Source organism: Ursus arctos, unplaced genomic scaffold, assembly GCF_023065955.2.
Source record: "Ursus arctos isolate Adak ecotype North America unplaced genomic scaffold, UrsArc2.0 scaffold_10, whole genome shotgun sequence".
Lineage (NCBI taxonomy): Eukaryota > Metazoa > Chordata > Mammalia > Carnivora > Ursidae > Ursus > Ursus arctos.
In genome coordinates this window covers 879,327-902,164 of record NW_026622764.1, presented here as the reverse complement: position 1 = coordinate 902,164, position 22,838 = coordinate 879,327, and the positions used below count along the sequence as shown (strand labels likewise).

The following is a 22,838-nucleotide window of genomic DNA, read 5'->3' as shown; positions in this document are numbered from 1 at the left end:
TTAAAAATATATATTAAAAATGTGGCTCGTTGTCCGTCAGCCTGAGTGCTATGGGGTTTGAGAGCCGTCAGGCGCTAGCAGCCCCCCTCTGAGTGGTTCCTTCACTGTCCAGATGGCCGGGCTGCTCGCCAGGCGCTTCTGCTTTTTAGCACAAGCAAGGCAGGACGTCTGCCCACGGCTCCCAGACAGCAGGTGGGGGACAGTGGACTGACCTGGGGGACTGCATCCGTAAGCCAGCCCCCCATCCTCAAGTCCCCACCAGCACCCCCGGGGAGCCTGTGCTGGGCGGGGTGTGGCTTTGGGTCAGGGCTGGCCCCACCCGCAGAAGCCCGCACACCCTTCGCTCCTGGCAGTGAGGATGCCACGGAAGCAGGCACATAGAGGTCTGGTTTCCTCCTAGTCTCTTACCTCCTCCCGCTGCCCCAAGTGACCCGTAGCCCTAGCTGTGCCCTGGCCACAGCCGGAGGAGTCTCCAGACGCCTGCTGTCCTCTGGCAGCTCTAAGGGAAACGTGGGAGTGAGCCCAGGGTGCCAGGCACTGCGCTGTCCCTGCAGGAGGACATGAGGTTGGCATTGGACGAGGGGAAGAGCATCTTGGAGAACATCAGGGAGCCTCTGGCCAAGAGTGGAGAGCAGAGCCTGAACCAGGACCAGCTGGATAACCAGACCACCGTGCAGAGGTGAGGGCCTGGGCCAGGGGCGGGAGCAGTAGGCCCTGGGCTGAGGACAGAGCAATGGGTGACCCAGGGGCCCCCATCACCTCATCCTAACGGGAAACAAGGGGACCACGCGTCCTTACCGCTGACACGCTTTTCTTCCAAACCCCAAAGAAAGCAGCTCTTCTGGAGAGGAAGCCGTCTCAGAGCGAAGGTTCTTTTCCGCAGGCATGGGGCATGTTTAAGGGAACTGGTGGCACCAGGGTCCTGCAGTTTTGTGGGGCCCTCACCCTTCCCCACCCACCGGTCTGTGCCCGTCTGGCTTATGCCTTTGAGACCCAGGTCTGCTGTCCTTCAGTGGGCAGGGGACAATGTGCATGTCCTCCTTGGGCTCCGGCTGCCTGAGAGTCATGCAGACTGACCCCAGCGCCCCGGAACGCCCACAGCCCCACGCGTAGGCCAGGTCCTTGTTCGGGGAGGAGGCTCCCCCACAGGAACCCAGCAGCTGGACGGCCTGCTGGCGACACCCAGCCACCACAGGCTGACCCAGGCCCAGACCAGGCAGATTCTTAAACTCTGTCCCCCCTAGGCCGCGGTTGACTCACCGGGCAGGTGTTCTGTGCCCGGGATGGGGGGCGGCCCCAGAGGGATGCGGGCCCCATGCAGATGTGAAGTGAGGCATGGAGGAGGCTAGAGCTGACCCCAGTGTGATGCAGTAACACATAAGGTGTCTGGCACGGCTCTGGCCTGGGAGCGGGGTCAGTGAATGGTGGCGGCTCACTGCACCCTTCCTCCCCGGACCGACGTTAGAAGTGAGAAGCCCAGACTGCTGACCTCTCAGCTTGTAACACGCTCAGCCCAGCCCTTCGCCGTGTGGCTCCTGGTGGACGCGGGCATGCCCCTGCAATCAGATGTGGGACAGCAGCCCCGGCAGGGAACGCCTCGCCATGCCTCGGAAAGGCCTCTCCTGCGGGCAGAGTTGGGCCTGCGAATCCTGCGTCTAGTGCCGGAGAGTGGTGGCGAGGGTGTAGACAGGAGGCCACTGGAGACGGAGCCCACGCCCCGTGTCGCACACCCACTCCGAGCCTGTCCCGTTCGTAGGCTCCTGGCCCAGCTGAATGAGACCGAGGCCGCCTTCGATGAGTTCTGGGCCAAGCACCAGCAGAAACTCCAGCAGTGTCTGCAGCTCCGGCATTTTGAGCAGAACTTCCGTGAGGTGAGTGGCCAGAGCAGGGGTAGCTGGCGGTGGGCACCTGGCGCTCCAGCCGCAGGAAGCCGGAGAGGTGGCCCAGATCCACCCGCCGCTGCGGGCCAAGCTGCCCAGGTGACCGTGGCAGTCGGTGGTCTCTGTCCGCCACACGGAGCCGCACGGTGGGACCGGACCTTGAAGTGTGTGGCGGGTGAGCCATTGCCACAGCAGGTTCCGCTCTCTGCCGCCGGCGTGCGTTCCTTGTGGGTGAGCCCAGGAGCTGCCTGCGTGCTCCCTCACCCAGCATGCACTTGTCCTGCGCCTGCTGTGTGCCTGGCACGGGGCCCTGGGTGCACAGACCTGAGAGCGACCGTCCGCTGGATGCCGCAGCACAGCGGTCGCGGAAGTGACGCTCGGCCGTGGTGGTGATCGTCTCGACGGGACTCCACGGAAGCCATTGGTCACGTGTTTACGTGAGGGAGCACGCAGAGCCGTGCCCGTGCTCTCACCCTGCCACAGAACATTTCTCCTGGTCCCTCTGGTCAGGGGGGTGGGCGGATCTCAAATGCGCGAGAAATAAGTAACGACATGGACTCCAGCGCTAACGCTGTCGCGAGGCCGCGGGTAACGGCCTGGTGAGCAGAACCAAGCGTTCCGATCCCCCCAGAGTCCTGAGATGTCACCTTTCGGGAAATATGGGATTGGTTCAGTAGCACTCACTGAGCACGTGCGGGAGCTCGGGGGCGCACGGGGAACCAGCCTCCCTGGTTGGGACCAGAGAGATAACCGTAGCCCACCAGTGCGAACAGCACCGTGGGAGCACATGCAGAAAGAACTTCGTCTCCTCCTTCGGGGAGCGGAGGCAGGCTCGCCAAACGACAGACAGACTGACGGATAGGTGTAGATTTGCGAGCAGCTGTGAAATAACGAGCCAGACCTCACGTACCCTCCAGCCGGCTTCCCCCAGAGCCACGTCTCCCAAACCACGCTCCGGATCTCAGTGCAGACACTGACGCTGACGCGGTTAGCACACGGAACATCCCGCCCCAACACAGACCTGGGTTTCCTTCTTGTAGACACGCCTCCCTCCCACCCCACCCACCCCTGCCCTCCTGAACCCACGTCCACTCCTACTCTACCCTCTCCTGGACCCCTGGCAACCACTGATCTGCTGTTTCCACATGCTGTCATTTCAAGAATGTTCTAGAAATGCGGTCATACATAGGTAGCCTTCTGGGCCTGGCTGTCTTCATGCGGCAGAATCGACGAGGGTGTTGAAAGTCCACTCTTGTTACTGCTGAGTCCTGGGGTGCAGGGAAGCCACGGTGTCACCCTTCACCTGTTGAAGGACATCTGGGCTGTTTCCAGGATTTTACTACCATAAAAATCTGTTATAAACACTCACGTATGGCTTTTTGTGTGAACGTAGTTGTCGTTTCTCTGAGGTAAGGGCTCTGGAGTGCGGGTGTGGGTCGTGGTTGCTGCATATTATCTTTCTGAGAAGCTGCTGGCCTGTTCCCGCCGCACCTGCACCTCCGTGCCCAGCGGCACGCGTGAGGCTCGGCGGCGTTATCTTTACTGTCCCGCCCGCAGCTGGTGACACGGAGCAGCCCTCCCGGCTCACCGGTCATCAGTTTATCCTCTTGGTGAAATGTCTCTACTCCCATTGTTGCCTATTTTCTGACCAGATAGTCTTGGTTTGGGTTTGGGTTTTTTACTGCTGGGATTTGGGTCCTAGTCCTGGTCGGACGTGTGGCTGGAAAATCCCGTCTTCGGTCCGCCCCTCATCTCTTCACCCTCTGACAGGGCTTTCCACACAGCAAGGGCTCTCACTTTGATGAAGTCCGATTTATCAGGGTTTTTTTAAGGATCATACTTTTGGCATCCATCCAAAATCCTGGGTCCCAAGTATGTTCTCCTAGGCTTTTCTTCCTAAAAGTTTTATAGTTCTACATTGAAGCCCTGATCCATTGTGAGTTACCTCTCGGCTACGGTGAGAATCAGGTCACGGTTCAGTTTTAGTCCCTGGGTTTCCAGGGGCTCTCGCAGCATTTGTCAAAAATGCTATCTGTTCTCCATTGGACTGGTTTTCCCCTTTTGTCAAAAATCGGTGGGCATATCCGTCTGGGTCTGCTCCCGGGTCTGCATCCCATCCGTCCGTCCGTCTGTCGACACCAGTCTTGCTGGTTCTGGCTGTGCACTAAGTCTTGAAATCAGGTGGACCATTCCTCGCACCGCCTCCCTCTCCCCAAGTCGTTTTAGGTCCTCCAGTTCCTTTGCCTTTCCACATACATTTTAAAACAATTTATCCAGATCTGCAACGTTTTCCCAGGGTTTCGATAGGAAGTGTAGTGAATCTGTATTTGGGGAGAGTCAACGTCTTTCCTGCGTTGGGTCTTGCAATCAAGGAACACAAGGTTCAGCAGTTTTCCGCAAGCCAGTCTGGTGTGTGTTCTGTCTGATTCGTACTCGAGTATCTCATCTTTAAGCAGGTGTCGAGGGTGTTAACTTTGGCGTTCAGGCATTGCTATGCGTACAAATACAACGGATTTCTGTATGTTTATCTAGTCTCCTGGAGCCTTGCTGAGCTCACTTATTCTGTGAGTTGTGTTGTAGAGATTTGGGGGTTTTCTACGTAGAAGATTACGTCATGTGTAAGCAGGGACAGCTTGATTCTTCCCTCGTCCATCTGTAAGGTTTTGGTTGTTTGTATTCTTGTTTCCGTGTGTCTGTGTTATGTTGCTGTCTTGCACTGGCTAACAGTAGTGAGAGTGGACGTCCTTGCCTTGTTCCCAGTCTTAGAAGGCAAGCGTTGTTCTCACCAGCCTGACAGCTGTCCTGTAGGCGGTATGACTTCTGAGTCTGTGTCCCTCTGCCCGTTTCCTGAGAAGCACCTGGCTCCTCTCCGCACCCGCCCATCCTGCTTTGGGCAGTACCTCCATACCCGACACGGGCCCGGGCCTCCTGCCCCTCCTGTGTTCCAGGTCAAAGGCTCCTTAGATGCAGCGGCCCATAAGATAGCAACCTTCACGGACGTGGGCAACAGCCTGGCGCACGCAGAGCACCTCCTGAAGGACCTCGCCAGCTTTGAGGAGAAGTCGAGCGTGAGGACTGGGATGTGGGCTGGTGCGGGCAGGGGACGGCCTGGGGGTGGTGCTCACGGCACCACCAGGGTCACTTGAGAAGGCACGGGAAGAGGGCTCTCTCGCCATCAGGTGGGGGACGTCCACGAGTGGGGGATGGCAGCACGCCCCATCCACTGCCCCCTCCCACTCTTACCCCCACCCCCACGGGTCCCTCCCAGAAAGTCGCACGCGGCTTGCTTTCACAAACACAAGCTGAGCTGTGTGTCTGGGCGGCTGTCTCCCCAGGCCTCCGTAGAGAGGGCCCGCGCCCTGTCCCTGGAGGGCGAGAAGCTCATCGACAGCAAGCATTATGCCGTGGACTCCATCCGCCCCAAGTGCCACGAGCTCCAGCACCTCTGTGACCAGTTTGCAGCCGAGGTGGAGAGGCGGCGGGGGCTACTGGGCAAGTCCCTGGAGCTGCACAGCCTCCTGGAAGCAGTAAGCCCCCCGCCCATGCCCTCCTGCTCCCGGGTGGCCCACTCCTTCCCCGTGGACCGCAGCCCCGGGCTGGAAGCTGGCCCCACGCGCCCCACACGCTGCTGTCTGTGGGCCTTTCTCAAGCCCCAGACAGTCACGGCTGCCCGTTTTCTAGAATTCCCTTGCCACAACTGACAGTCTTTCCAAGGCCCAAAGCCAGCCGGCGGTAAATTCCCTGCACTTTCTCTGTGTGAACGAGTCCCATCCGGGCCATGTGTGTGGCTTTGGGGTGCGCTGCAGAAGTTCCCAGAAGCGTGGCACGCCGTGGGTGGGATGGCTGGAGGGCCCGGGCACAGCATGCCTCCCAGACACGCCAAGACACCACCGCTGACGGTGCCCTCCTCTCCCTCTGCAACGCTTGGCGCCTCCAGTCCATGAAGTGGTGTGACGAGGGGATCTACCTGCTGGCCTCGCAGCCTGTGGACAAGTGCCAGTCCCAGGACGGCGCGGAGGCGGCCCTGCAGGAAATCGAGAAATTCCTGGAGACTGGTGCAGAAAATAAGATCCAGGAGCTCAGTAAAATTTACCAGGACTACGAGCCCATCCTCACCAAAGACCTGAGGGTACGTGGAGCCGGGCCTGTGCGGACGGCGGGGAGTCACTCCGGGGCGCACGGAAGAATCCCGGCGTGAGCTCTGAGAGCGTCCTGGGCAGTCGGGGGCTCAGCTCCCCCTCCTGCAGCGTCTCCCTCACAGGGTCCTTCCCCACGAGGAGCGTGTTCTTGACGGAAGAGCCACTGCTGGGGGCCCTGCTTCCTGTGAGCCCTGCTGTGTCTGACACGGACCCCGGGGCCCCACTCCTGCCCAGCCAGCTGTCCGCACCCTTCCTCCAGGGGCCCGCAGACCCGTGGTGGCCTCGTGTCCCTCCCTTCCAGCTGACTCTCCTCCCAGCTTCAAGTCCCCTATTCCACAGGAGCCCCACCTCTCCCGTCCGCAGCCAGGGTGCGCGTGCAGGATTGCTGTGCGGCAGCCATGGCACGGTGTCCCAAGTTCATGGGAGGGCATGCTGCTTAAATTGGTGGCATCTCTTACTGATGAGTCCGTACACCATGTCCCCTCAGGAGCACGTGCAGAAGGTCTTCCAGAAGCAAGAGGGAATGGAGGAAATGTTCCACCGCAGACAGGCAAGCCTGAAGAAGCTGGCGGCCAAGCAGACGCGGCCCGTGCAGCCCGTAGCACCCCGGCCAGAGGCGCTCACAAAATCGCCCTGCCCCTCCCCAGGTGTGTGCCGTCACCATCCTTCCAGGCCACTGTCGGCCCTTGTAAATAAAGTTTTATCAGCACGCGGCCGGTGTGTGCTGTCCACTGGCCATCAAGGGGCTCTTCCCTGACTCCAGTCTCTGCCCCAGCCAATCTGTCCTCAGTGCTGTTGCCTAAACAGTTCTCCGACTGCAGCCTAAAGCCCCCGGCGGCCCTGGCCTGTCGTGGTCTCCTCCTCGGAGGCCGAGCGCGTGGCCACGCCATTCCCTAGAGCCCCTTCTGGGGAGGCGTCCGCCTGCCGTCTGTGTCAGGGCTTTGGCGAATGTGCCATAAGCTGGTGAGACCCTGGAGAGCTGGCTCCCACCCGCCACCTTCACAGCACGCGGCATCCGTCAGAGACCTTACCCCCAGCCCAGTGGCCTCTGGGCCCCGTGTGTGCACTGACCCGCCTAGCCCGGGCTCCATCTTCCTACTGCCCTGTCTCCCACCCGCCCTCCTCTGCTCCTCGTTTCCTCGGCTTTCCTTCCCCTCCTGGGGGTGCGGGGCTCACTCCGGTTCCTGCAACAGTCCCAGGCCTCCCAGCTCCCAGGTGCGGTCTGTCCCCTCCAGGCATGAGATATGAAGCCACGCCTTCCTTCTTCATTTCTTCCCAAACCAGGCAGCCGGAGAGGCTCTGAGAACAGTTCTGAGAGCAGCGCACTCCGGAGAGGGCCCTACAGGAGGGCCAAGGTGAGGCTGCCATCCAGGCCACCCTGCCACGGCTGCTCCCCTCACGGTCCAGCCCCGCCTGGCTCCCTCTGCCCCACCCGTGCCGTGGGACCTCAGATCCCTCCCCAGCGGGGAGTGAGGTTGGGCTCCTTGAAGTCAGGATGTAGGGCTGCCCTTCTCACATTCAGCTTAATGCACCACGTGCTCTCCCCTCCCCAGAGTGAGATGAGCGAGGGCCGGCAGGGCCGGAGCAGCTCCGCGGGGGAGGAGGAGGAAAGCCTGGCCATCTTGAGGAGGTGAGTGGCTCTGGTCCAGACATGGCAAGCGCACCCCTCAGAGCTCAGCCTTTGGCCACGGGGAGTCCGCACATCAACAGGCCCGGATCCGTCCGCGTCCGCTGCACGCGGGTGTCACGGAGTGCACACTCGGCGTGCTCCCCGCGGCGTGAGGATGTGCAGTGCGTCCGTCCCTGTGGCACATCCACGTCCAGAGCCAAGAAAATCTGGTTTTCTCTAGAAAAGCCTTTTGTCCCTGGATCCTCAGGCAGGATTTTGGTGATTTGAAATGGCTTGTGTCCCCCCGCTCAAGCCCCAGGTGATGAGACCGTGGGATTCACTGGAGACTGCCGTGTAGCGGTGCCCACCGCCCCTGACCGGCCCCCTGGCTCCTCTGTGCGCCACGCCCGTGGGCTGGTGCCGCTTCCCTTTCTCGACCCCTCCTCTTCCCACACCCACCCCGCGCCGGGGGTCTTCTGCCTGCGCCCCTTCTGGCTCTAACGCATCTCTGCTCACAGGCATGTGATGAATGAGCTCTTGGACACGGAGCGCGTCTACGTGGAGGAGCTGCTGTGTGTCCTGGAGGTGAGTCTCTGCCGGGGGGCGGCGCCCCTTTGAGCCTATTTGCCAGCTCACCTCACACACAAAGAGAGAGGAGGGTGGCAACTTTACTCAGACGGCCGCAAGCTGGCAACAACTCACGTGTCCCTCAGTGGGACCGGGGACAAGGAGACGCAGCTGCATCTGCTCCGGAACCTGCTCCCAGTAGTGAGGAACAGAGCATGGCTGACCCTGGAGCTTGGCTGACCGCCGGAGTGTGGCTGACCCGGGAGCGTGGCTGACCCTGGAGCGTGGCTGATCCCAGGAGCGTGGCTGGCCCCAGAGCGTGGCTGACCCCGGGAGTGACCCCCGGAGCGTGGCTGACCCCGGGAGCGTGGCTGACCCCTGGAGCGTGGCTGACCCCGGGAGCGTGGCTGACCCCCGGAGTGTGGCTGGCCCCCGGAGTGTGGCTGACCCCGGGAGCGTGGCTGACCCGGGAGCGTGGCTGACTCGGGAGCGTGGCTGACCTTGGAGCGTGGCTGACCCCGGGAGCGTGGCTGACCCCCGGAGCGTGGCTGGCCCCAGAGCGTGGCTGACCCCGGGAGCGTGGCTGACCCGGGAGCGTGGCTGACCCGGGAGCGTGGCTGACCCCCGGAGCGTGGCTGACCCCGGGAGCGTGGCTGACCCGGGAGCGTGGCTGACCCGGGAGCGTGGCTGACCCCCGGAGCGTGGCTGACCCCGGGAGCGTGGCTGACCCGGGAGTGTGGCTGACTCGGGAGCGTGGCTGACCCGGGAGAGTGGCAAGAGCAGGAGGAGTCAAACAGGACTGTGTGTGATTCCCGTAAAGGAATAGCTGAGCCGCCTGGTCTGGGTGGAGGAGCAGAGTGGAGGACTTGGGGGCTGTTCAGGAAGGTAGGGGGCCTGTGGGGACTGGAATGTTCTGGATCTTGGTCTGGGTGGTGGTTACAGGAGTGTAGACATTTAAATGAGTCTTCAAGGAGCACGCATAAGATTTCTCTCCTTCATAACAATTAAATGAGTTTTAAGAGGTTGAAAGGCAAAGGATGGAACCCCCACAACCCGTGAAAGACGCGCTGTCTTGGTTCACTCACGTTCTGTGGTGCTCGTTGTCAGCGCTGTCATCTCAGAAATGGCCGGTGAATAGATAAGGGGGATTCACTCTCTAAACCCCGAGTGGTGTCACCTACCTGCTCGCAGCCCACAGCACCCGTCCCAGAGCCCGGCGTCCCTCCCAACCTCCCCCCTCCTCTGCAGGGCTACGCAGCGGAGCTGGATAACCCGCTCATGGCGCACCTCGTGTCACCAGGCCTCCAAAACAAGAAGGACGTTTTGTTTGGAAACATGGAAGAGATTTACCACTTTCATAACAGGTCAGGCCCTCCTCTGACCACACCTGTGCGGTGGGGTCTGCCTCCGAGACCACCGCCCACAGGGAGCTGGACCACGCACAGGCCCTGGGCTGCGGCCTGCGGGTGGACAGCATATCTTCCTTCTCCCAGGGGACAGGCTCTCAGGGGCTGCCGCGGAGCAGTGGGCTCAGGTGGGAGGCGCCCGCCGGGCCATTACAGGTGGCCCATCCCCCCACCGGGAAGCACTGGGGCTTTGAGGACATAGGAGCGGCCCCCACTTCTGCCCGGCTGGCAGCGGCTGGCCCCGCTCAGTGTGTACATTTGGCCCTTTGGGGTGACACCAAAGCCACAGCACTCAGCAAGGCCCGTTTTGTTCCCAAGCTCGTCCTTGAAAAGGAGGCAACGGCAGACCGTCCTGCCCTGCCTCTCCTCCCCTCGCAAAGGCGTCTGCGGCTGCCATGGCTTTGGGGGAAGTAGGAACAGTGCTCCTGCAGCCTCCCACCCTTGGGTCCTCATTGTGGGGAAGGACGTGAGGAGGTGATGCGGGATGCACGGGGGGGCAGTCGGACAGACAGCACGCACCCGTGTGTCCTGAGAAAGCCTCTTCTGGGCTTGTGGGGGCGATTGGGACTTCTGTCTGACCACATGCTCTCAGCCTTGGTCACTAGCCTCTGTCACCCACTCGCTTATAGACGAGGCACCAGTCTGCCACCAGAGCCCCCGATCCCTCCCTCTCCACGGAGGGGGCACGGATCCGGTGGCCCGGTCCCTCAGCGTCCTCGGCTCGGGCCAGGCCTCGGTGCTGGGCCGCTGGCGGCTCGAAGCTACAGTACTTGTGAACTGACCCCGGGGAGCGCTCCCTGGAGGCGGGGTTGAGCCCAGGCGCCACAGTGCGCACACAGCATGGGCAGAGCTCACCGGGTGTGGGCGGGGCTCTCACAGTGGGACCTGCCTCCTCGTCCCTGTCCTAACTTCTTTTTTTTTTTTTTTAATGTTTTTTTATTATATTATGTTAGTCACCATACAGTACATCCCCGGTTTCCGATGTAAGGCTCGATGATTCATTAGTTGTGTATAACACCCAGTGCACCATGCAATACGTGCCCTCCTTACTACCCATCACCGGTCTATCCCATTCCCCCGCCCCCCTCCCCTCTGTAGCCCTCAGTTTGTTTCTCATAGTCCATAGTCTCTCATGTTTCATTCCCCCTTCTGATTACCCCCCTTTCTTTATCCCTTTCTTCCCCTACCGATCATCCTAGTTCTTATGTTCCATAGATGAGAGAAACGATATGATAGTTGTCTTTCTCTGCTTGACTTATGTCCTAACTTCTGTGGGAACACCAGCGACCTGAAGCGACCCGTGGAGGGGCCAGGTCTGCTCCAACCCGAGTTTGCTGCAGCAGGGCCCCCAAGAGTGCCTGGCCTGGGCTGCAGGGCCCTGCTCACAGTGTCCTGACCGTCCAGAGTTAGAAATAAACGTGACCTGGGAAATCATGTCTATTCACATGTGACTGGTGTTTCCTCCGGGTTGCTCTTCATGTGACCTAAGGCGAACTTGCTCTGTCTAGAATATTCCTGAGGGAGCTGGAAGACTACACAGACTGCCCAGAGCTGGTTGGAAGGTGTTTCCTGGAACGGGTATGTGTTTTCTCAACGTGCGCTTTGCCGTGCCTTCCTTGTTAAAATTACTGCATAAAACAATCATGACGTGACACCGTATCACGGTCTCCTTCTAACCCACTGAAATCACAAAGTGCGTGCTCCTGGTCTGCCTGACTCCGTTTTATCTAAAGCCCCATCACTGGTTCAGAAGAGCCAGACTTAGAAAGCATCTGTCTTGATTGCGCACGTCAGACCTTGCAGCTGAACTTAGCCGAACTTCCTCGAGCTGCTGCCTCCGTCTGGCCTTGCCCCGATCACCAGCCCTCCCGCACGAGGGGGCCTGGGTCGGGTCGCCTCCCTTTCCTCCTTGACACGGCTGACATCCAGCTCCTTCCGGGGCTGGGAGAAGCGGTGGGAGCAGGACGGGGCGCTCCTCTCAGGCCCATCTCCATGCGCTGCGAGCTGACCCACATGGAAACTGTAGCTGAGCTGAAGTCATTTTCACAATGTAATAGATGGCGGTCAAGACACGTCAGCATGACTTGGGGTCGAGAGTCAGAAGGAAGGAGGAGGAGCCGTATCTCTGCTCCGACTCCGTCTGGTTGCTGGTGATGCTTCTCGGTGCTGTTTGAGAGCTGGGGGGAGGAGTCATGCTGGAGATCAGTGGTTCTCAAAGCGGGTGCCCTGGCCGGCAGCATTAGCGTCCTGGGATCTTACTGGAAATGCAGGTTCTCAGGTCCCAGCCCACACCTGCCGAATCAGAACCTCCAGTGGCATTCTGTGTTTTAACAAACCTTCGGGCAGCTCCGTGCACACGCACGTTTGAGCACCCAGCTCTTTCTTGAGAAAGTTAGCACTGATTTTAGTCCGTTATTCTCATGGCAAAAGGCCAGCGGTGTGGTGCTGGTCTGTGTAAAGGAGGGGACTGAGGAAGCCCCAGAGTGAAGCCTGTGGGTTTGTTACGCGGCGTGGGAGATGGAGGAGAGGAATGGGCTGCGCCCCTGACACACTCTGTCCCCGGGGCAGATGGAGGAGTTCCAGATCTACGAGAAGTACTGTCAGAACAAGCCGCGCTCCGAGAGCCTGTGGAGACAGTGCTCCGACTGCCCCTTCTTCCAGGTGTGTTTGGGGGCCTCCTGAGGAACGCGCGGTCTCCCTCCCAGTGCACTCGCACACAGGGACTGTGAGGCGGTCTCAGTGGGCGTTCTGGCCTTGCAGGAGTGCCAGAGAAAGCTGGACCACAAGCTGAGCCTGGACTCCTACCTGCTCAAGCCGGTGCAGAGAATCACCAAGTACCAGCTGCTGCTCAAGGTGGGCTGCCCGCCCGGCCGGCCGGCCCCCCAGCCCCCCGCCCCGCTGCCAGCCCCCCCCCGCCGCCACGCCCTCCCGGCCTTGCACCCCCCGCCCCCACTGTGCCCGTCCCACCCCGCCTGCCCCCCACCCCTGCTCCCGCCACCATGCCCGCCAGGCCGCCAGCCCCTCTGTGCCGCTGCCATGCCCACCTGGCCCCCCCTAGCCCCCACCATGCCCTCCCAGCCTCGCACCCTCCCCAGCCCACCGCTGTGGCCGCCCCCAAACACCACCGTACCAGCGCCACCTTCCCCCTCTGAGGGGGCCCTGGCTCGTCGCAGACCTTTGTGGAGCGCCTACTGTGGGCCGGCCATTGTCGGGGGGCCGCGGACACAGACGCAAACAGTCGGGCAGACCCTGCCCCGTGGAGCACATGCTCCAGGGGTCTCCACACACACACCCTGGGCTGTGCGCCCACACGCGGTCCTCCCTGCAAGGCCGCCTGTGTCCAGCCTCCTTTTCGGTCCCGAGTGAGCGAGCCAGTGGACACACGGATGCCCTTAGCTGTCATGGGTTTGGAGGTGTCGGGTTCAAAAGGAAAGAGTGACGGGTCTAGGAGTGGGAAGATGTGAGCCACAGGAGGGGCGCTCGCACTGGGGAAGCCTGGCCGAGTGTCCGGCTCGGGGGGCATCCCTGTCCGCAGCACCTGGCAGGACCGCTGGGACAGGCAGGGTATGGGGGGTGGCTTTCTGAGCTGCCATGAGGCCCGCACGCTGGGCCGAGCACACAGGAAGCCATGCTACGTGTCCTGAGGGTCCACGAAGGCACCCAGGGCCGGAGCGGAGGGTCCCGTGTCCCGCGGGTGTGTGAACGCATCCTCGTCCCCAGGAGATGCTGAAATACAGCAAGAGCTGCGAGGGGGCCGAGGACCTGCAGGAGGCTCTGAGCTCCATCCTGGGCATCCTCAAGGCTGTGAACGACTCCATGCACCTGATTGCCATCACCGGCTATGACGTAAGGGCCTCCCCGTCCCCCTGCGGAGCCTGGTGATGATCCTCCTGCCGTCAGTGCAGAGCTGTGCCCGGGAGTGTCCATGTGCATGCGCGTCCCTGCAGTCTGGCGGGAACCCGGGTCTGGCTGGCGTCTGGGGCAGGCCCGGGGCAAACGGACCCCCAGCTCGGAGCGAGCCGCAGACGGCAGAGCACCAGGGAGCCTTCACCCTCCAAGCTGCACGTTGGCCCAGAAGCCCCGAGGGTGGCGGTACTAGGGCTGATCTGTGTTTGCCGCCGCTGGTGGGCTGGGGACAGGGGACCAGCGGGCGTGAAGGTCAGACTCTGCCTTTTCTCGTGCACCTGAATTAGGTCAGCTCACTCACTTTGTTGCCTCTCTGTAGGTCCATTCACACTCACCCTGTGTTTTTGAATTTAATAGGTTTTATTTTTAGAGCAGTGTTAGACTTGGAGCAGAACGGGGGAAGGCACGAGGACCTCCCACACGCCCCTGCACCCCCATGCACCCCCAGGTCCCCACACCCAGCAGGTGGTACCTTATTCACAGGGGTGAGCCTCGGCTGGCCCATCCTCTCCACCCCGAGTCCAGAGTGTGCACCCGAGGGTTTGGCAGGTGTGCAATGAGTGCCCTGTATCCACCGGTACGGGGTCGGACAGAGGGGCTCCGCGCCTCAAAAGCCCCCGTGCTCCGCCTGTCACCCTCCCCCAACCCCCGGCCACCCCCAACCCCTTTCCTGCCTCCACAGTTCTGCCTTTGCCCACACGTTAGGTAGCGGGGGTCCTGCAGGACGCAGCCCTCTGAGGCGGGTTTCCTCTCCTCGGCAACATGCACATAAGGCCCCACGTTCGTTCTGGGCTTAGGGGAACCTGAGTGACCTGGGGAAGCTGCTGATGCAGGGCTCCTTCAGCGTCTGGACGGACCACAAGAAGGGCCACACCAAGGTGAAGGACCTGGCCAGGTTCAAGCCCATGCAGAGGCACCTCTTCCTGCACGAGAAGGCCGTGCTCTTCTGCAAGAAAAGGGAGGAGAACGGGGAGGGGTACGAGAAGGCCCCTTCCTACAGCTACAAGCAGTCCCTGAACGTGAGTGAGGCTCCTTCCCCACAGCTGCTGACCCTACGGGGGGAGAGGGCCACCAGTCGAGGTTCTAGCAGCTGCGGCCACGCCGCACACCACTCATATCTTCAGGTGTGGGAGTCTGGGACCCCTGGCATCCTCAGCCCCCACCCCAAAACCGCTTCCAGCATTTTGACGATGCACCGACCCCTTTGAAAGATGGGGGGGGGGGCGTGCTTTCATCCCGCGCTTAGCAAACCTCTGTCTCCCTGCTTTGCGTGGTCAGATGGCAGCCGTCGGCATAACAGAGACCGTGAAGGGCGATGTGAGGAAGTTTGAGATCTGGTACAATGCCAGGGAGGAGGTATACATCGTACAGGTAGGGCCCCACTCTCTTCCGGGCCGGGCGTCGGGGACTCGTCGGGTCTCTCTAGCGAGGGCTGGCATCTGGAAGCTTCTGTGGAGCTTAATCTCCCAGAGGCCGTGTAAGGGCACCGCCCTGAGCTGGACCCAGGAGGAAGTACAGGGAACCACAGTTAGGGTACACGAAGGGCAGGTCCAGGAACACAGGCTCTGGGGGCACAGCTAGCCTGGGCCATGTTACGCACATGACCAGTGTGTCCTTGTCCTCATGGCCCCCACCGTGCTGGTGAGGGCAGGGGGTGGTAGGGCTGTGAGTGAGCCCTGAGGACGTGACCCCCTGTCCCCGGGGCCCTGTGATGGGGTCGGCCAGCACACGGGACAGGCCTCTTCCGGTTGCCTCCACGCTCGGACATGCGATGGCCATGGTGCGCTGCCCCAGCACGCACACCAGCACGGCAGGCCCGCAGCAATGGCACCCGGCTCCGGCTCGGGCACCAGGCCGTGGGAGCTGCCGGGACGGCGGCTGGCACTCTGGCCTTCTGCAGGCCCCATCTCCAGAGCCCGGCTGTCACTGACCTCTGGCCGCACACGCTGTACTGAGGCAGGATGGCGGCCGGCTCGTCTCACGTCCTCAGAGTTTAGACTCTGCCTTCAGAATTTCAGACTCCCATCTTCCTTGTCATAAAAAGATGCCATGAGCCACTTCCCAGAGAAACATGTTCTCAAAGGGCAGTTTGTGCCCCAGGGTTTCCACTGTGTCAGACGCCAGTGAGGGTGGGAAGGGGCAGGCCGGGCAGTCAGCCCACCGCCTGCGTTGTGCTGTGCCTGTGGGGCCGTCTCAAAGCAAGGGGACCGTCTGTCGCCGCCTCCTTTCTCTCGTTGTCCATTCCTAAGAAGTTCCGCAGAACCTTCCAGAGTAAGAGGTAAAGCGGTGTCTTTAGGGAACGTGTGTCCTCACCTCCTGGCATTCCTTCCCGGCCTCAGGCACCAACCCCTGAAATTAAAGCCGCGTGGGTGAATGAGATCCGCAAAGTGCTGACCAGCCAGCTGCAAGCCTGCAGAGGTAGGAGCCGCTGCGGCCACGAGCTGCTCTTGGCTTTGGCTGTAGGCACATTTTTGCGCACGTCCAAAGCAACCTCCACATTCTGAGGTCTGGGTGGTGCTGCCGCGTGGGGGGTAAAGTGGGTCAGCCGGCTCCGTGTGTCCCTTCCCGCAGAAGCCAGCCAGCACCGCGCGTTGGAGCAGTCCCAGAGCCTGCCTCTGCCCACGCCGTCCAGCACCAGGTGAGGGAAACGCGCCCGCGTCTCCAGTCTGGACGTGGGCAAGTGGGAGTGCGCACGCGCCCCCCACGTTCTCACGGCCGGTTACCCGAATGTCCTTACTGGGGGTTCGGGTCACTTTGGGTTTGCCTGAAGGCCCCGGGAGAGTCCTCTGGCGTTGCGTGCTGGGGGGTCCGTCCCCGCGGGCCGGCTTCAGGGACCCGTGTCTCTGGCCCCACCCCCTGGCAGAGGCCAGCTGTGGCCATCTCTGATTGTTTTCCGTCTGCGGGTTATTTCCTGTTACAGTCAGCACAGGACGTGCTGCTGGTGAAGGTGACAGCCGCCATGTTTCCGTGACGGTCACGCCTCAGGGACAGGGACCGTCGGGGGCCGAGGCGCAGAGCCACGCTGACACACCGGCCTCACGCTGGCTTCGTCGTACCTTCTCTGCCCTTAGCTTTCCTTTGTTACTGTATGCGTTCTCCGCGGCTCTGTTACTTTATTTCTCCTGTTTCTGCTGAAAGCCACATCTAGTCGTTGGTGGGACAGGATATGGTCTAAGCACATAATCCGCAGAGCGATAGTTTGGAAAGAGAGAGACTGCCCTCCCCAACTCAGAGAAACCACCACCACCTCCTACTCCACACCCAGCATGTGGCCCAGAAGTGCTTGAAGGACCCGTGGGACCCAGGGACGGCTCAGCCTCATGCGCAGGGAGGGCTTCCAAAACTAACAGGCAACATTCTACTTCTTTTTTTGGTATGTGTGACGTCATTAGTCCCTCAAAAGGGAACACGAGAAACATCAAGAAGTTGGAAGAAAGGAAGACTGACCCCCTGAGTCTGGAAGGATACGTGAGCTCCACGCCGTTGCCGAAGGCCCCTGAGAAGGGCAGAGGTGGGTGGCTGTGCCGGGATCTGTGTCACGGGTGTCAGAGCAGGTGTCCGGGACGCACAGACCGCTGCCTGCACAGCATGCTGGGACCTCACAGAGAAGCCCTCTTCCTCGCAGCCGGGGTGCCCCAGAGGACACCCCGAGTGACCTGACGTGTGTCTCCGAGCCCCGCGGGCTGCGGCCACCCCCACACCGTCCCTCTCTCTTCCTTTGTAGATGACACGGTCACTAGCTCTACCTCAGAAAGCTCCGCGCTTTCCAGAAAGCGCTTTACTCTGCAGGGCTTTGCTAACCTCAAAGGTCAGAAAGGTAAAAGGCACCCGCCTGCCATCCGTGCTGTGGACGTGTCCCTCACCGTGGTGGCGTGTTTGTCATCATTCGTGTGGTGCTCATTCGTGTAGACGGCTGTGGCATCACCACGTGCAGCCGCCCAGCTCTCCCCACTGAACCGCGTGTCCTCCTGGCGCTGGCGTGTCCGTGGCACACACAGCCCACGTTCTGTCGGTGGGGCCTGTGGTTTAAAAAGGCGGAAGCTGGCTTTTCCAGCGAAGGCTTGTTCAGAAAATGGAGTTGTCACTTGCTTTTCTTGGTGCAACTCCTCCCGCACCACCCTCCCCTTTCCTGCTCGGTCCTGTTCGTGCTCATGGGTGTCACCCTTCTGCACGGCACTCCAGTGCTGGTGTCGCCTGTCTCCAGGGCCGGTCGCTAGTGCACAGGGCGCAGAGAGACTCCCTCGCATGGGAATCTCCAAAAGCGGGACCGCCTTCCGGTGCGGCTTGGCGGTGAACCGCGTGGAGGGAAGTGCACGCAGGTAGCTCAGGGAGCCCGTGCTGAAGGTCCCGGAAGATCGTTACAAGACTCCCCACCTGCGACTAAAAGCCGGTTTTCACTGGTCCAGAAAATTGGACAGTTTTGTTTCAATTTATAAGATAGTGTTAAGTTGGCCTCAAACTTTAAAAAAAAAAAAAAGGAAGGGCACATTCTGGCGCTATAGACTTGGCTAATGAGCGCAGCAAGTATGCACCCTCTGTGTACTTTCGTGCAGAATTAAGAAAACGCACCGACGCGTGGCCCCTAGAACGAGGGTACCGTCTCACGTCCTCCTGCTCTCCGGGGCTCTCCTGTCACCTGCACAAGGGACCCCTCCGCTAGCTTCATTCTGTTCGCAGGAAGCTGCTGTGTGCACCAGTGGAGATGAGCCCGTGGGTGTCTGTGTCCCATCCCAGCACGATCTCTGCTCCTCACGCTCCCTCCACGCCCTGCGTGCAGCTCCTCACGCTTTCTCCTGTTGTATTCTTGCCTCTTTCTCCTTCTGCAGCTTCTCCCACCAGCCCTGACAAAAGAGCTAAGCGACACGAAGTAAAGAGCGACCCAACGCCGTTTGGTTTACGAGGTAGAGTGGCCCCACCTTCTGAACGTAGCTGGCCTCCATCTACCCATCCGGTTAGGGACACTGCCTTGTCTTTTCTCGCCACCGAGGACACAAAACAAAATAGGTCTCTCCTAGCCAGGAGCAAATGCATTGTTTTCTCCAAAAGCATGGTGCTCTGGCGACAGACACCGTGATGACAGCACCCTTCTCAGCTGGACTCTGGCCGGGTCTGCCCAGAACCTACAGAACCCCTCAGGGGCCACCAGTTAGAGGCTGCCGATGCCTGGTCAGCATGCAGGTTGGGGTGGGCTGTTAGAGCTACTGTGCAGGCTGCGGGGCACCCCGTCCTCAGGCCCCTGAAGCGCCGGCCCCTCCCCTGCGTCACCGGTTGTCCCGAAGCTTTTTGGTGGGAGCACAGCTGTCAATGGGACCGTGCCGACCCCCCATCTCATGGGAGGATGACGGGCTGTACAGACAGGTGGAGCCAAGCTCCATACTGGACCTCAGGCTTCTAGCTTTTGCTCCTCATATCACAAGGGTAAAGCACACCCCCCCCCCCCAAAATCCAAAGACCCTCCTTGGCCAAGGCTGAGGGTTTGAAGTTTGCAGGGAGGGATTCACAAAGTGAATTTTCCAACAATTGTGAAGGTTCCCAAGGGGTGCGGGTGGCCTCACAACCCCCAGGACCACTCAGGGTCACCCAGCACCCTCGGCCTCGAGCACAAGGCTGTGCGCCCGGGACCCAGACGGCAGCTCTCCACCTGCCCCCCCGTGACAGCTCGAGGCCAGCAGCTTCCCACGCCTTCACGTGGGCGGGCAGCGCCCGGAGGCCGCCGCTGGGGTCCCGGGGCCTGTGACAGGGGTCACTTCTCCGTTGACAGCCTTGTTTTCTACTTAAGGCCTTGAGCATGGCCCTGGCTGACTTCCTTTGTACAGGACGCTGGTGAAGGGGCTTGAGCCCCACTGTGGCCACTTGCCCGCGGTTCCTACCGCCTTTCAGCCAACTTGTGTCTCCACGCCTGGGTTTGGAAGATGAGGCGGCTTCGCAAGGTCACCACAGATGTGACCTGAGCCTGGTGCCTGGGGCCCCCGGCCAGTCCCCCTCCCATCCGCTCCCCTCCTCCCCGTTGCCCACTGAATGGCAGACGACAGTGAGCCGCTGTCTCCTGGGCACTCTCGCAAGTGCTTCCTCGCTTGCCGCCTGAGAGGCTTCATCTGCCCTTCGTTTTGCTCAATGTCAATATCAGGGACTATTTTGTGGAGAACAGAGGGGAGCGTGTTCATGGCCACCTTGGTGTAATGTCCTACAAATGCCCTAACATCTGCGTAGATCAAGGGGTGCCGTCTGTCTGGGTTTGTAACACTTATGGTTCCAAACACGTGTCTCCTCGCCCCACGGTCGGTGCCTGAGGCGCGTTGGCCCTCGGTACCTTCCTGACGCCCTTGTCACGCGGTTTTAACGCGGGGATGCTGCTCGAGCCTGGTAAAGAAGCTTTCCCCAGGGAAGGGAGCACCACAGGCCCATGGCTGCTCTGCGCCTAGACACCCTCCTTTCTCTGCGGCATCTGTGGGCAGAGCGGTTGGAGTTTCCCATGACATGCGAGGTCTGTTGGCGGCGCTGCCGTCCGGCCCGTAGGAGTCTCCAGGCAGAACAGGGTGGTCTTTCTGTGCTCAGGGTTCTCAGACACATCTGCCTCTATGTTGCCAGGAGCCCCATGTCTGGCGGTGGGCTGCCATGGGGAGACCTCCTCAGACAGGCTGCCTGGTGCTGCGACCCCAAGACCCCCCACTGCCTGTGCCCCATCTGCCCTTTCCACACCACACACACCCCCAGACGAGCCAGGGCGCGCATGGCTGGGGGCTTGCAGCGGAAAACCCCGGTGCCCCATCCCTGCACAGGCGCCAGCCCACTGCCACTCGCCCTGTGGCCCAGCCCTGAGACAGCCGGGCTCAGGGGCTCTCCAGACGCTGGGCCTGCTGGCGTGGACAGGGCTCGTGCGGCTCCAGGCACCTCTGCAGCTCTCACGCTCTTCCTTCTGGGCTCAGCCCTGCTGGCTGAGGGGAGCTCTAGGCCTCAGCTCCCTTCCTGTGACGATGAGACTCCCGGCGCCCATTTAGCACAAGTGTTTCATGGCCAACTTGAAACACCACAGGCCTCGGGGACAGGCCTGTCCAGCAGCTTGTGCCTATGCGGCCCCGCCTCACAGAGGGGAGCGAGCCCTTCGTTCTCGGGGAAAGCACGCTTCCCTCCAGGCCACAGCCGGTGAGCAGTCTTCCCTCCCAGAACCGCTGGCCTCCCGCCACAGTGCCGCCGACTCCAGGCGGTGCCCGTGGTCCTCAGGCCACAGGAGTGGCTCCCGCCTGTCTCTTTACTGCTGGTACTCACTGTGTTCAGAATCGGGAATCCATCATCTCCCGTCTCCCCTCAACTTGCTTGCATTCTCCCCAAAATTTCCTCCAGATGGGAAATACAGGTGTTATTCTTTAGGGCTGCCCTGCAGTGGAAACACTAGCGAGGGGCTATGGGCGCATTTTATAAAGTCCCCGGGAAGCTCTGTCCCCACACGTGCTGCCCAGCGCGCTCTGGCTGGAGCTCGCGCAGGCAGCGGCCTGGGCTGGAATCCCAGCCTCGCCGCATGGCCGCAGAAGCTCAGAGGCAGGATTTGTGTCTGTATGCGGTGTCTGCGGGCCTGTGCTGTGAGGGTCACGGCGCCCTTACCTCACGGGCCGGACGGTGCCAGTACGGGGCCCGCGGGGCGTGGGCGGCTGCCATGAGGACGGGTTCCCCAGGAGGCCTGATGCGTGCTGCCGCTCCAGGGCGAACGGCAAACTCCTTCCCTCCGGTGGGGTTAGCTCCAGCGCGGGTGGGCGCTGGCGTCTCCAGCTAGTGGTTATTCGGGGTCTCTGTGCTCCCGGGACCGCAGGCGGGGGTGTCGCGGCAGAGCCTGCAGGGTCACCTCCCTGAGGGGCTGGGGTCATTGCTTCGCCTGGGCTGGCCTGGCAACGGAAGTGGGTGCTCTGGGCCCTGTAGCCCCGTACTGTGCACAGTGGGGTCACGCGTGTCAGCAGGCATTCCGGAGGTCCGCTGTGTGTCCAGCTCCGGGGGAGGGGGCAGGCCCCTCCGGGCGGCACGTTACAGGGTCATGGGCATTGTGCAGACCACCTTCAGACAGGCTTGTGGTAGTGGGTGGTCCTCACTGGAGCCTGTTTCCTCTCAGGTTGGAGCAAAACGTCTCAGCCCTTGGAGGCCCCTGAGGACAACGACGGCTGGTCCAGTGCCGAAGAGCTGATTAATTCCTCGGACGCAGAGGAGGAAGGCAGAGTGGGCCCCAGGAAGCTGGTAACCTTGGGTCCCCTCGGGCCGTCAGTCCGGCACGGCTGGCCCCTGGGCGGGAGGGCTCCAGAGCGCGACCACGGTGGTGCCGTGGCTCTCGTGGCCGTGGGGGGGGGGGGTGCCGGGTCTCGCTGTGGCTGTGTGCCCACCCGCCTCCACCATCAGAGCCCTGCCAGACGGGCTCTCCCGCAGAGGGGACGGAGCACACCCCCCCAGGGAAGGGGAGTGCTGTCAGCAGTGTCCGCAAAGCTGTGCGCACGGCTCTCCCTCACTTTAGAGAACTCCACCATTCGAGTGCGGGTTTGCCTTCTCAACAGGCCCATTCTCTAACACAAGCCGCAAGGAGAAGCCGTTCACGTATGAATCGTCAGAGTCAGGGTTATACGAACAGATGCTTAGTGCGTGCCTGGCGCCATCCTGGTCCAAGTTCCAGGGCTCCACGCGACAGAACTTCGTCCGCGTGAACGTGCTGTGCGTACGCTGGGTGCCAGGCACTGTCTAGACACCAGACACAAAGTCTCCACTCTCACAAGAGGCAAAGTAAAAGGTAGTAAAATACAGGGCACGTTAGGTGAGGACGGCGGCCGTCTCACGCGGGAGCCGAGGAGGGGAGATCGTTCCGGGAAGAGGCAGCAGCAGGTGCAGAGGCCCTGGGGCTGAGGGCTGTGTCTCGGAGCGTGTGAGGCCGGCCGGAGCAGAGGCCTGCTGCAGCGAGGCCGGACCACCAGGCGTGAGTCGGGAGCGCTTCGCGGGTTGGTTAGGGTTTGTAACGCGGCTGCAGTGAGAGACTTGGCCTCTTCTCACGACCAGGAGCTCTTCCCCAGTTAAGGTGACAGTCCTGTCAAAAGCCCCACAAACAGCAGGGCCCTGACGAAGCGCTCGTTGTCCTTCTCCTGTGGCTTGCAGCGGACAGCCGGACAGCCGCGGCGGCCTCACTCGGTGCCTGGGGCGGCAGACCGAGCTGTGTTTGATATGCCGCGTCCCCCGCCACCAGGTTCCAGGAAGGTACACGGTGGTGATGGGCGACGAGAAGGGAAGCCCAGAGGCGCTTGCTGTGAGAAGCGGGGACGTGGTGGAGGTGGTCCAGGAGGGTGACGAGGGCCTTTGGTAAGATACC

General features: G+C 61.4%; 1 protein-coding gene across 20 annotated transcripts in view; it reads left to right on the top strand.

Annotated features, from left to right (window-relative positions):
* MCF2L (MCF.2 cell line derived transforming sequence like) overlaps window positions 1-22,838 on the top strand; it is a 95,844-nt gene that overhangs the window by 71,075 nt on the left and 1,931 nt on the right. For 13 of the 20 annotated variants that reach the window (XM_057307072.1, XM_026488776.4, XM_057307083.1 and 10 more), the window contains 21 exons: window positions 555-679; window positions 1,757-1,871; window positions 4,829-4,948; window positions 5,216-5,407; window positions 5,818-6,009; window positions 6,507-6,666; window positions 7,304-7,374; window positions 7,573-7,649; window positions 8,147-8,213; window positions 9,444-9,559; window positions 11,110-11,179; window positions 12,170-12,262; window positions 12,362-12,454; window positions 13,322-13,447; window positions 14,305-14,526; window positions 14,786-14,878; window positions 15,847-15,925; window positions 16,079-16,145; window positions 16,900-17,018; window positions 21,606-21,727; window positions 22,716-22,828. In XM_057307072.1, coding sequence (XP_057163055.1) covers window positions 555-679; window positions 1,757-1,871; window positions 4,829-4,948; window positions 5,216-5,407; window positions 5,818-6,009; window positions 6,507-6,666; window positions 7,304-7,374; window positions 7,573-7,649; window positions 8,147-8,213; window positions 9,444-9,559; window positions 11,110-11,179; window positions 12,170-12,262; window positions 12,362-12,454; window positions 13,322-13,447; window positions 14,305-14,526; window positions 14,786-14,878; window positions 15,847-15,925; window positions 16,079-16,145; window positions 16,900-17,018; window positions 21,606-21,727; window positions 22,716-22,828 — 2,432 coding nt within the window. The other 7 variants (XM_048215705.2, XM_026488764.4, XM_026488762.4 and 4 more) reach the window with 4 other exon arrangements.